This window comes from Salvelinus sp. IW2-2015, linkage group LG23 (assembly GCF_002910315.2).
Source record: "Salvelinus sp. IW2-2015 linkage group LG23, ASM291031v2, whole genome shotgun sequence".
NCBI lineage: Eukaryota > Metazoa > Chordata > Actinopteri > Salmoniformes > Salmonidae > Salvelinus > Salvelinus sp. IW2-2015.
This window is the reverse complement of record NC_036863.1, coordinates 39,461,378-39,473,488: the sequence shown is the minus strand read 5'-3', so window position 1 is coordinate 39,473,488 and position 12,111 is coordinate 39,461,378. Positions and strand designations below refer to the sequence as shown.

The 12,111-nt window shown below is 42.6% G+C and overlaps 1 protein-coding gene across 1 annotated transcript in view; it reads right to left on the bottom strand.

The window, feature by feature from the left end:
• Window positions 1-11,288, bottom strand: part of LOC111950962 (adhesion G-protein coupled receptor G4) — a 31,593-nt gene extending 20,305 nt beyond the window's left edge. The window contains exons 1-4 of the mRNA XM_023968911.2: window positions 10,975-11,288; window positions 3,431-3,531; window positions 1,521-2,225; window positions 1,333-1,407 (exon numbers count right to left, since the gene is read on the bottom strand). Of these exons, the coding sequence (XP_023824679.2) occupies window positions 1,333-1,407; window positions 1,521-2,225; window positions 3,431-3,531; window positions 10,975-11,063 (970 nt within the window). The 5' untranslated portion in view covers window positions 11,064-11,288. The remainder of the gene's footprint in view (window positions 1-1,332; window positions 1,408-1,520; window positions 2,226-3,430; window positions 3,532-10,974) is intronic.
• Window positions 11,289-12,111: the final 823 nt, after the last annotated feature.

Sequence of the window (12,111 nt, the reverse complement as noted above, 5' to 3'; positions counted from 1 at the left end):
TTATGGCAAGCCCAAATAAGTTCAGTAGTCAAAATGTGCTTAACCAGTCACATAATAAGTTGCATGGACTCTCTCTGTGTGTAATAATAGTGTTAACAATTATTTTTTAATGACGACCTTATCTCTGTACCCTACACATACAATTATCTGTAAGGTCCCTCAGTCGAGCAGTGAATTTCAAATACAGATTCAACCAAAAAGACCAGGGAGGTTTTCCAATGCAAGTAGCCTACAATCTATGGTGGAGAAACGGACAGCCCTCTCCAAGGTGCTGATTCATTCAAAGCATTTTAGATGTTACTGCAGTATGCCCACATACTGCAGTAACATCAAGATCAGTTACTTACTTACCCCACTGGCCCTCCCCATAACCTCTATGTACAAGTAAGAGAGCAGGTCTGGAATCAGTGTGGCAGGATAGGATGATTACGCAGAAGGATCACCACACTTTTACGTGATGGTCTTTTTGGGGGGCGGGAAGAATAACGAGGAGGCAACTTCATTTAACACTGATCGCTTTTATTAGAATAAACTGTGAAACAATTAATAAATCATAATAAATGAAGGCGCAATRGCTTTTTTATTTAACTAGGTAAGCCTGGTAGGAACAAATTCTTATTTATAATGACAGCCTACCGGGGAACAGTGGGTTACCTGCCTTGTTCAGGGGCAGAACGACAGATTTTCACCTTGTCAGCTCAGGGATTCGATTCAGCAACCTTTCGGTTACTGGCCCAACGCTCTAACCACTAGGCTACCTACCGCTACAAGAGGTACCGGGTCTGGGAAAATAGGTGCCGGAACAAACAAAAGTCAAATCTGAGAGGTGCCGGATCCTGTTATGGCAAGATCCGGCTCAAATTAAGCACAGTCAACAACCAATTTGACAGAGCTTGAATAATTCTGAAAAGAATAATGGGCAAGTGTTGCGCAATCCAGGTGTCTAAAGCTCTTATAGACTTACGCAGAAAGACTCACAGCTGTAATCACTGCCAAAGGTGCATCAACAAAAGTATTGACTCAGGAGTGACTCAATGTGTGATATTTCTGTATTTAATTTTTTATATATTTTCAAATATGTCTAAAAACATGTTTTCACTGTCATTACAGGTATTGTGTGTAGATGGGTTAGAAAAAAATCTATTGAATCCATTTTGAATTCAGGCTGTAACACAACAACATGTGGAATAATTCAAAAGGTGTGAATACTTTCTGAAAGCACTGTAGCTCCACACAAACCCCTCTATTATACTAAGACATCATCTGACATAAATCACATGATTGCTCATTGTGATACACCCCTCCACACCATTACTCAGGCTGTTGACTTACCTGTGGTGACGTTAGAGGTGACTGTTGTTGGTAAAGGCGTGGAGTGTCCCGGAAATGTGTCATTTCTAGAGGTCACTGAAATGGAGAGCCAGGAGCCGATTAGCTTGCTGAGTCTGTACAATACAACGCGTGTAACTRAAAGATCAGATTTTAACATAGGCTACTGTAGTAAGAATGACCTAACTTACTGTTAGCAGTGCACAGCATGATGGGTGAGGTTGAGTGCAGCGTAGAGGTAGTGGATGGAGATGGCAGAGTGGACGCCATTGGTCCACTAGTCATGTTGGATGAGGGAGTGTGCAGTGGTGATGGGTGAGGGGTTGTATGTGATGTGGGGGGTGGGGTGGTGGATGCATTTGGTGCTGCTGCATTCGACATGGGCACCGCGACTGTTGATGTGTTTAGAGTGTTAGATGAAGGAATGTAAGTGGTGGTTAACGTAGCTGTGGATGGTATGGTGGATGGAGCTGCAGGTGTGGTGGTTGTAGCTGATGTGGTTGGATAGGGTGTAGTTGCTGTGTTAGTATGTGACATGGTTGATGCTACAGTACTTTGGGTGGTAGATGTTGTAGTAGATGTGGTTGTTGTAGCTGACATGGTTGTGGTTGGTGTGGATGTAGTTGGTGTAGTTGTTGTGGTTGAAGTAATTGTTGTGGTTGTATTTGGTGTAGAAGGTGCGGTAGTTTTAGTTGATATGGTAGTATTTGGTGTAGTTGGTATGGTTGTTGTTTTAAGCTGTGCATTTGGTGGCGGTGAGGACAAAGATGGTGGGGCAGATAGGGAAGGGGTTGGGGCAGAGGGTGGAGGAGGTGGGGCAGAGGCTGCAGAGAGCGAAGGATGTGTTAATGATGGCGGAGAGGGTGAAGATGGAAGACTTTGTGCAAATGAATGTCCTGACAACAGAAACAGATCATTCAACATCTCTCAGCATGAAACCAAATGACAACATAAGAAACTATGCTACTAGAAGTGCTCAGAATGGGACTTTTTGGACCTGAATGCCAAATCATTCAGGAGATAAAGGTGCTGAAAGTTGACCCATTTTGTATACCCCACCATACCATGAGACATCCATGTCTTCATCAGTGGAAAAGATAAACGGTTGAGATTGATAYAATTTAAAAGCTTACAAACAGGGTTGTCAAACGATTTTACAATTTCTGAAAAAAAACGTCTTCTTTTTTWAAATGTATTTTAACATTAATTATCTAAAAACTTGTAAACGTAGATTTAAAAAAAATATTGCATAGGTTGTAGCTTAACCTGCATTTGACATGATCTGAGGTTTTTGTGTTGTGCGCACCATCAGTTGAGCCACAGCATGTTCTTGAATACAGGGTGGGTGTCTTGTTTTGGCTGATATACAGTATGTACTAAAATGGGAATACAATTTAAATGTAAACTTACAAATGGTACCACAAAGATGGTTGGAGGTCCACACATCAGAGAATGTTGACTTGAATGTGAATATCTGTTGTTTTAAATTATACTGTCAATCCTCCAWAGGCAACCTTTTGAAATCATATAAATATAGCTAATAGAATAGACATGACCATTGAAGTTCAAATTCGACAGTGGGTGGACCAGCGGTCATCTTGGTGTTCGTAATTAGAATTTCAAATGTAAATTCAATTAAAATGTCAATGGTGTACCAGCTAAATTGCAGTGGTCTGAAGGGATATGAATTCTATATTGATTTTGGAAATGACACCACCGTATTCAAGAGCATATTGTGACTCAACCAATGGCGGGCACAACAGAAAAAMCTCAGATTATGTGAAATAGGGTTTAAGCTACAACATAAGCAAAAAATAATAATAATCGGAGTTTGCGTATTTTTTGATCAAATAAATTATAAAATAGTTTAACACTGTAAGCTTTTAAATTATATCAAACTTAACCATTTATCTTTTMCAGTGATGGATGTATCATGGTATGAGGGGGTATGCAAATTGGGTCCAACTTCAGGTCCAAAAAGTMACTTTCTGGCCACTTTTTCAATGGGCAGACATGTTTGGAAAACTTTWGTTTAAATCAAAAGGGATGCTGTCAAAATGTGATTGAATTCTAACGGATTTACCCTATAATAAGACCTCACCTATGGCTGCATGAAGAAGAAGTACTAGGAAGTACACTCGGAGGAGCCTTGCATGTGTCCTAGTTCCCATGTGTAGGAGATCTGTGGCTCTGGTCATCTTTCTGTAAAACGACAGATCACAGGATCAATGTTAACAACTCATAAATCAAGCGTGCAATACAGAKGCTTCATTGTTAAAGAAACTCTGTATTAACTCTGATGAGACAATCCTTTACCACAAATGAAAGAAAATACTTAGAGTTTGACCACACTACTTTGACTGCACTACTGAGATAGTGGTGGTGTGGTGAAACCAAACTGACTGATAAGATGTGCTGACAACGAACTGGGCCTGTGGAGCTGAGTGGTGATCTGAGGGCAGAAGACCGAGAGAGGCATTGTACCATTGTGCCTTTCACCACATTGCTTGCAGTGCCTTCCCAACCTCTTAAGGATCTGCCCTTTTTTTTCAATTTTTKCCTAAAATGACATACCCAAATCTAACTGCCTGTAGCTCAGGACCTGAAGCAAGGATATGCATATTCTTGATACCATTTAAAAGGAAACACTTTGAAGTTTGTGGAAATGTTAAATTATTGTAGGAGAATATAACACATTAGATCTGGTAAAAGATAATACAAAGAAAAAAACATGTATTTATTTTGTACCATCTTTGAAATGCAAGAGAAAGGCCATACTGTATTATTCCAGCCCAGGCGCAATTTTGAGCAATGTACGTGCAAAGTTTAAGACTGATCCAATGAACCATTGCATTTATGTTCCAAATTGTGTTGACTGCACAAATGTGCCTAATTGGTTTATTAATACATGTTCAAGTTCATAACTGTGCACTCTCCTCAAACAATAGCATGGTATTATTTCACTGTAATAGCTACTGTAAATTGGCCAGTGCCGTTAGATTAACAAGAATGTAAGCTTTCTGCCAATATCAGATATGTCTATGTCCKGGGAAACGTTCTTGTTACTTACCTCATGCTAATCCCATTAGCCTACATTAGCTCAACCGTCACATGGGGGACCCACCAATTCTATCTTGTTGCAGTGCCATAGAATAATTCAGTGTGCAGTGGAGTGAGATTTGTAGTGCCTTTTACCATATTGTTGCAGTGCCATATCAGAATATTTCAGTGTAAATTCTGCATGCCCGCTTATTTAACTGAGGGAGGGTAACCTACCTGAGGAGAGGCTATTGTGTCGACACAGTCTGGGGAAATCGTACAGTCTGCTGTGGGAGGTCAGAAAATGCSATCCAATCCATGTTAACCCATGAATTTAAAATACAACTTACCTTGAGCACACTTACTACCTGTCCTGGTCTTCTGTGTTGGAGAACATTAAATATTGTGTTGGGTGGAGTAAAAAGGGGCTCACACTAAACTGTGACACCTCTTTAAGTGCTGTTGTCATCAGGATTTCTCCAAGCRCACTTMTCTTGCACAGGGGGCTATGGATCAGCTAGGAGATGGAGCACAGGGGGCAGAAGGCTCTAGTCCTTCAGGGGCAGGCTCACTACCTCAGTATACTCATGCAAAGGTTCATGTGTTCACACTAGGTTCCCAAAAGTTTGTCTGAGAGTAATGGAGTTGGATTTTGGGAGTGAGGGGCACAAATTGAAGCCATATTGAGTTCGCAAGGACTGGCAGAATAGCAGCACGTTGATTTCATCATTGGGGCTTCTAGACGGCAGTGCAAAGACAAACCATGTTTAGTCAAGCCCAGAGGATCTCACCTTCTTCGTGGGCAGCCTCACCCCTACAATCACTCTCCTGTGCCGCTTCTTTGACTGTAACCAGAGGGGAGATGAGCCTATGGGAGACTACCTCCTGCACACACGAGAGCTGTTTAGCCGATGGCTCCAATCAGAACYGGATGGATCTGCCAAGGATGAATCAACTCTTCGGGAACCAATTCGTTAAAGGTCTAAAGGAGGGCCTCTAAAACAGGAGCTCCAAAAGTATGCGCGGCAACAGTAAGGGATGGCATTCACTCAGGTTAGTCAGGAGTCTGAGTCGCTGGCCAGAGAGATGGTGGGAAAGGACTGCCAGGTTTGCCATACTGTTCCCCCTACAGGTGGCGCCCCAGGCGCTGTGACCAATGCAGACTAGGAGCAATGGAAGGAAAACATGCGTGCTGAGCTACTGCAGAAGATGAAGGAGCAGCTGAGCACCCTGGCAGAGACCCTAGTGAGAGAAATCAGACGTCAGAAGACTCATTCAGCTGCGCCGCCACGGCCGAGGGAGGAGCCAAGGGGGCATGTACAGACGAGCAACATGTTCCTTTCTCTAATGGAAGGAGAGCCCCATTCCAGTGGGACCGGAAGGGCAGACCCATCTGTTTGGGGTGTGGACAGCCTGGCCACATCCAATGCTTCTGCTCCACCCAGAGAGATGAACAGGCCCTTTTAAACAGGAATCCCCCGGCTGCTGTAGGGCGAGCGGTCAGTGCTGCAGCCACCAGGCAAGAGGAAAGCCCTGCGAGGTCTGTTGGGAAAGAAGTCTGCTAGGAAAGAAGTCTGCTGGGAAAGAAGTCTGCTGGGAAACTGCCCTCATGTGGAAGTGGAGGTAAGCAGAATAAAAATACCATGTATGTTGGATACGGAGTCCCAAGTAACAATGTTCAGTCTCAGTTTCTTTTCAGAAGTGGCTTGGACATCTCTCCATGCAGGATTTGTCAGACCTCCGCTGGCTCATGTTGAAAGCAGTCAATGGCCTACACATCCCTTATGTCAGCTATGTGGTCAATGATTTTGTTGTGGGAAGAGTGCAAGTTCCAGCCAAGGGGGTTATGATTGTCAAGGATGACTGTCTTGGGGGTAGACTAAGGAATCATTGGGATGAATGTTATAGCCCAATACTGGAAGGAGTTGTTCCAAGGAATCTCCCAGGGCATCACTGGGTTCAACACCCCCTTGGGGGCAGTTGCCAGGAAAGAGTGGCAGAATGCTTTTGCTGTCTGCAGATGAGTCATGCATACGAGTCATGCAGACCATTGAGCCTGAGGGGGGACCATTTACTGAACGCCTGTCCAATGGGGACCCCAATGGGATTCCAGCTAGCAGTGAGAAGTTGCTGTGGGCCAGAGTTGTTGGAGGGAGCTCCTCCAAAGACTGTCATGCCTTGGTGGAGGAACCTGGTGATGGAGTTGAGAGGCGAATTGCTCGCACAGTATTGAGTGCAAGGAGGAAGGCTACCCTTGCGACTGCTGAACTTAAAACCTTACCCCCTTGAGATACCAAGGTGACCCCCACTGGCCACAGTGACCCTCTTGGAGCCATCTCAGATCTGTGGAGAGCGAGACCTGGTGCTACACACCCAGACACCAGGTAATATTGAGGTGGATGTGCAGACAGTCCAGCTACAGCCTGGTGGCCAACCCCCTGTAAACATCCCACTGGTAGAGGGACTGGAGCCAACACTGCAACAAAGGCTCAATGCACTCCTAGCCCATTGGTCAAGTGTGTTCTCTGCCCATGAGGAAGATTTTGGTAAGTCTGATTCGGTCCTACATCACATTCCCACAGGTACTGCCATCCATAGCCGAGTGTGACACCGACCAATTGCACCAAGCCTGTAYGCGGAGACTCCTAATGGCAGGGATGCTATTCTGGGGTAATCCCAGAAAGCTCAAGTCTCTGGGCTGCACCAGTGGTACTGGTGAAGAAAAARGATGGGACCTGAAGGTTCTGTGTAGATTACCACCGACTCAACGCCCTGACCCACAAGGATGCATATCCTCTCCCCTGCATCAAGGAGATCTGAACCATTATGTACCACCCTCAGGGCACTGGGGCATGTGAGGGGTTTAATCAAACATTGTTATCTCTCCTTGGGTCCCTGGGGCAAGATGAGCAGATGCGTTGGCCAGAGCAGTTACCCATGCTTCTGCAGGCATACAACAACACTGAACATAGTCGCACCGGACTTTCCCCATCCTTTGTAATGTGTGGCAGGTATGCCCATCTTCCTGTTGATGTGATTTCAGGTGTGGAGGCCCCGATGCTGTGGATTGACCTAGATGGATGGGTGAGGCACCATCATGAACAGCTATGACAGGCCTACAGTCAGGTTGAGGCAAGGACCCGCAGGGGCAAGACAARTAGCGGTACGACAAGCGGGCAAAGGACCTTCCATTGATGGCTAGTGAACGGGTGTTACTGGGGAACTTCTGACAACGTGATCAGAGTAAACTAGCCACCCGATAGCAACSACAGCCTTTTGTCATTCTAGGACACCTTCGGCCTGGACTGCCTGCCAGTCATTCATATCCGACCAGAGGAAGGGGGACCAATGCGGACAATTCATCGGAACCATGTGCGGCCTTGCCCCTACCCGATCTTCAGACCGYGCCCAGATGCAACTCCACAGACCTGTGGTTGGGCTTGGGGGATCAGACTCACCTTTAGCGAGTTGGCTTACCAGACAGGTAGCTGGAGATTTGCTGTAATTTTCTTTCAAAGCCCTGTGTTTTGTGGCATTTGGGGCTGGGAGTTGAGCAGAGAATTTCTCTCTGTGGGGATCGGTCTCCTACGCAAGTTTCCATGTCTTGTCTGTTTGGTTGTTTGCTGTGATCGCACTGGACCATTGTTTACGGGACGAAAAGTCTTATTTGCAAATTCGAGTGAGGAAGAGGGTAGCTGCGCTGATGATGAACTGGGGCTGTGGAGCTGAGTGGTAATCCAAGAGCAGAGGACCGAGAGAGGCATTGGTACAACACACATCAAGGAGCTTTAGCTCCGCCAAGTAAGGGACATGATTCTTCCTGTGTCCCCCTTACACCACTCTTTCTCTTTCTGGGCCGTTTTGCAACACAACTGAAAGCCACTATTGTTGGCAGGATTCCCTGCCACCTGTCTTCCCCTCATTTTTCAGCGGAGCCGGGTCCATCGTTGACGTCACCAAGCAGTCTCAGACCGGGTGAATTCCAGGACAGGGAGCTGTGCGGATCTGGATAACGCCAAACAGAGACGTTTATTGTATTTTGTGGGGATATGGTTCTCGTCGGGCCCTAGAAATCAAAAACCTATCCCCACCCTTTCTGGATATGTTGTCTCGTCTGTCTTTCCCCATCCCTATTTTGTCCCATAGCAGTAGAATCCATTAGAGGGGTTGGCAGAGTAGAGTAGAGTAGAGCAGGGCCAAGGGTGGGTCCCATGTTGTGTGCAGCACCAGAGCGAGATTGTAGTGCCTTTAACCATATTGTTTGAAGTGCCTTCCCTTAGAATAACTATCTTGTTGCAGTGCTGTATCCGAATAATACAGTGTCACTTTTGCCCGCTATTTACCTGAGGTAGTCAGGGAGGGTAACCTACCTGAGGGGAGGTTACTTGAGTATACTTACCTGTCCTGGTCTTCTGTGTTGGGTTTGTGTGCTGGAGAACATTAAATCCTGTGTTGGGTGGAGTTAAAAGGGGTTCACACTAAACTGTGACAGGATCTCTCAAACAATAAACAAATGTTGTTTTTAATACCTGTGCTATCTTTGTAGCTATTTCTGTGTCAGTTACAAATGGATATTTAACACAATAGGGGAAGCCTTAATCTAATGTGTTATGTAACACAAGTAAGTCGTAAATAATTCTAAAGCAAACGCATTACTGTTTGCCTGTTCTGACACACCTGAATTTACACTATCAAAAGTGTCCCGAAACAATGATACAATTACTCTGATCACACAATCTCTCACATATACGCAAGCACACACACACATTCAAATCTACAATGCATTTGTACAATTATATTAGTTCCTGGTAATTGTCGTTCTCTTTTCCCTGGCATTGTATATTTTCKGAGATTTTGTTAGTCAACTATAGACGGGTTGGCTGACAACGTCACAAATGATGCGTTGGTTATGATTCTGAATGGTCAGATGGCTAGCAGCAATGACAAGCTGCCTTGTGGGTAATCGTAGGTGACTCGTTTCAGATTGTTGTTTCTTGTTATTGATACCATTTCTTGTTGTTAAGTGTTTTGACTGATGCCATGTCTATGCTAATATGGCAAAACATTTGCTAGCTAGCTAACCAACAACTGTAACTATRTATTTGAGAGACAAGTGCTCATTGTGCAAATGTATTTATGTTTTCAATAAACATTAGAAGACTAACAACATTTTACATGTCAAGTCTAAGCCTGTATTGTCTGTATTGCCTCATAGTTGCGCACGCGTCGGTTTTGTTGCTAAATAATAAGCTCACCATTTAGTCATTTTAACTACCATTTAACCCAATAGCAAAATATACAAGATACACATTTCAACACTGTTCTTTTTGAAGTGCTGAACATCATTTTCCATAAATTATTTGACTATAACTTGACATGCAACATTTATTTTATTTGAGAAATATGTCCRTCTTACAGTTTCATTATCTTTRTACAGTACAGTTTCAAATCAAATCAAATRTATTTATAAAGCCCTTCTTACATCAGCTGATGTCACAAAGTGCTGTACAGAAACCCAGCCTAAAACCCCACCGTGTAGAAGCACGGTGGCTAGGAAAAACTCCTAGCCTTTCATTTTCTTTATACAGTACATAAGACAAATAATCAGAAATATGGGTATTTTAAAGCAGATGGCTACTGTAAAAGCATAGCATGATGCTGGATGCCATTTCTGCCCCATGAAATATTGTACAAGATGACCTTTTCTACGTGACTTGTCAACTGATACAGTATCGCCTGTGTCTGTGCTTGAAATTCTTCAGCTTACAGTGTATCAATGAAATACAAATAATGAGTGGAATATATTTTTAAATAGAACCCAGGTATTTCAGCAGTGAATTGTAGACTATACTATAATTCCAAGTGGTGGCATTTAGAGTGAATTTTACCACATTTTCCTATTGAATCACACTGGCTGAAGGAGAATGATGTAGTTTTTACAGCCACATCCATACATTATTTGGTTTAACCTTCCAACATAAATTTGTCAAAAGGATACATTTATGAGGCATAAATATAGAAATATACAGTTTTGAGCAGTTAACGAGGCACTACATCATTTTGGTTCAGTGGTTATCTGTTTTGARCAGTTTGAATAAGTGATATTTCATTGTATTGTTAACAAATGACAAGAAAATCATATCAAATGTAAAGTGAATATTGCAWTTTGAAAAGCATATTGAATATGTATCCAAATTGAAAGAGTGATTTAGTGCAGTAAACAAGTTACTTAGTGATTTGRTTTGTTGGACTCAGTCAATTGAAAATGTGCTTAGAGTTTTCAAACCATTTTGATGATCTGTTTTGATTGTTGTGCTTACAGTTGTGAAAATGTACCATATAAGTTGTGGAAATTGCACCAAAGTGATAGAAAAAACGAACAACACTGTAATCTCATCCTGGCTACCTCAACCTAATATAATTTTGATATCCACATTTAATTATCCTTGTAAAAAAACTGCCATAAAGGACAACAAGAAAAGCTATTCACTCTCAWTGTTAATTGAACAGTCAACATCAAGTCAATGACCCCTGGACTTATAGGTAGCCTACTGTAGGTCTATGTTCTGAACAGAAGAGAAAGATTCTGTGAGGAATAGATTTTACCTGGTAAAGCATCGCATACGGACACAGCGTACTCCACCACACCGCATAGCTGGAACCTTGTCGGGATTGTCCTCATCTCCATAAAACATTTGTTTCTCATCGGCAATTCAACAATCCAGATTTAAGCTACTTTCAGCACTGACCCCCTGAGAGAATAATTAAATAAAGCAAGTTTATGATTGTCCTTCCCCTTTCAGGCCAATATAATATCAACAATGGTCCTTAAATAAGCATATACAGCACAAATAATATCACAAATGTTTCCCAACTGTTATTGAGAAAAATGTGCAGGCTGTTGAGCCAACGTGAAGTTTCTGTGACTTTCTCACCATCGTTAGGTGGCAGGTGGGACACGCCCCTAAAACGTCAAAGCCTGTTCTGAAATATGTACCTGACTAAGACACAAACAAAACTTTTAAGAAAGAAAAGTTAGCCTACATATTGTCAATCTGCTTACTTTTTTCAACTTTTTATGATATTGTTTTAACTTATATGTGTAATTCTTTCTGGAATATAACAGGTGTTAAAGTTTGCAGGTTGTAACTGCTCAGTGAATCTGGCCCTTAACGTCTCTTCAGTTCTTATATTACTAACTAGCCTGTTAAACTTGAATATTATATGGTGTTCAATTTTATTTCTATATTAATGGAGTTGAAAGTWAGTACAGGATCTAAGTAATGTAGAGTTAGACCCAACTCACTGGGCACACCATGTAATTTCAGCGTGGATAATTGGGTAATATTTGGTTGAGACATTGATCAATGAGATAACCTATTATCACCCACTCAAAAAGACAGCCAAAAATTTGTTGAATTTTCAACCATTTAAAAGCACAGTAAAGTTCAAATTGGAATACAAGGTCAGATGTTTTGTTTGATGTATACAACCGATTAATGACGCGTTATCACTGTGCTTCATCTAATAGCAGAATCAAATGACCTGGATTGTAGTTGAGATTACATTAAAAAGTACATTGTGCAAGTGATCAATGCCGTTTCAGATTCTGTACAGATTATTACAGCAATTGTGAAAATCTCCACAGACCTGGGACAACCTAGGCATGTCATCTTAAACATGCATTCTTTATATGATTAAGTAATAAGGATTATATTGTCACGCCCTGGCCATAGAGGCTTT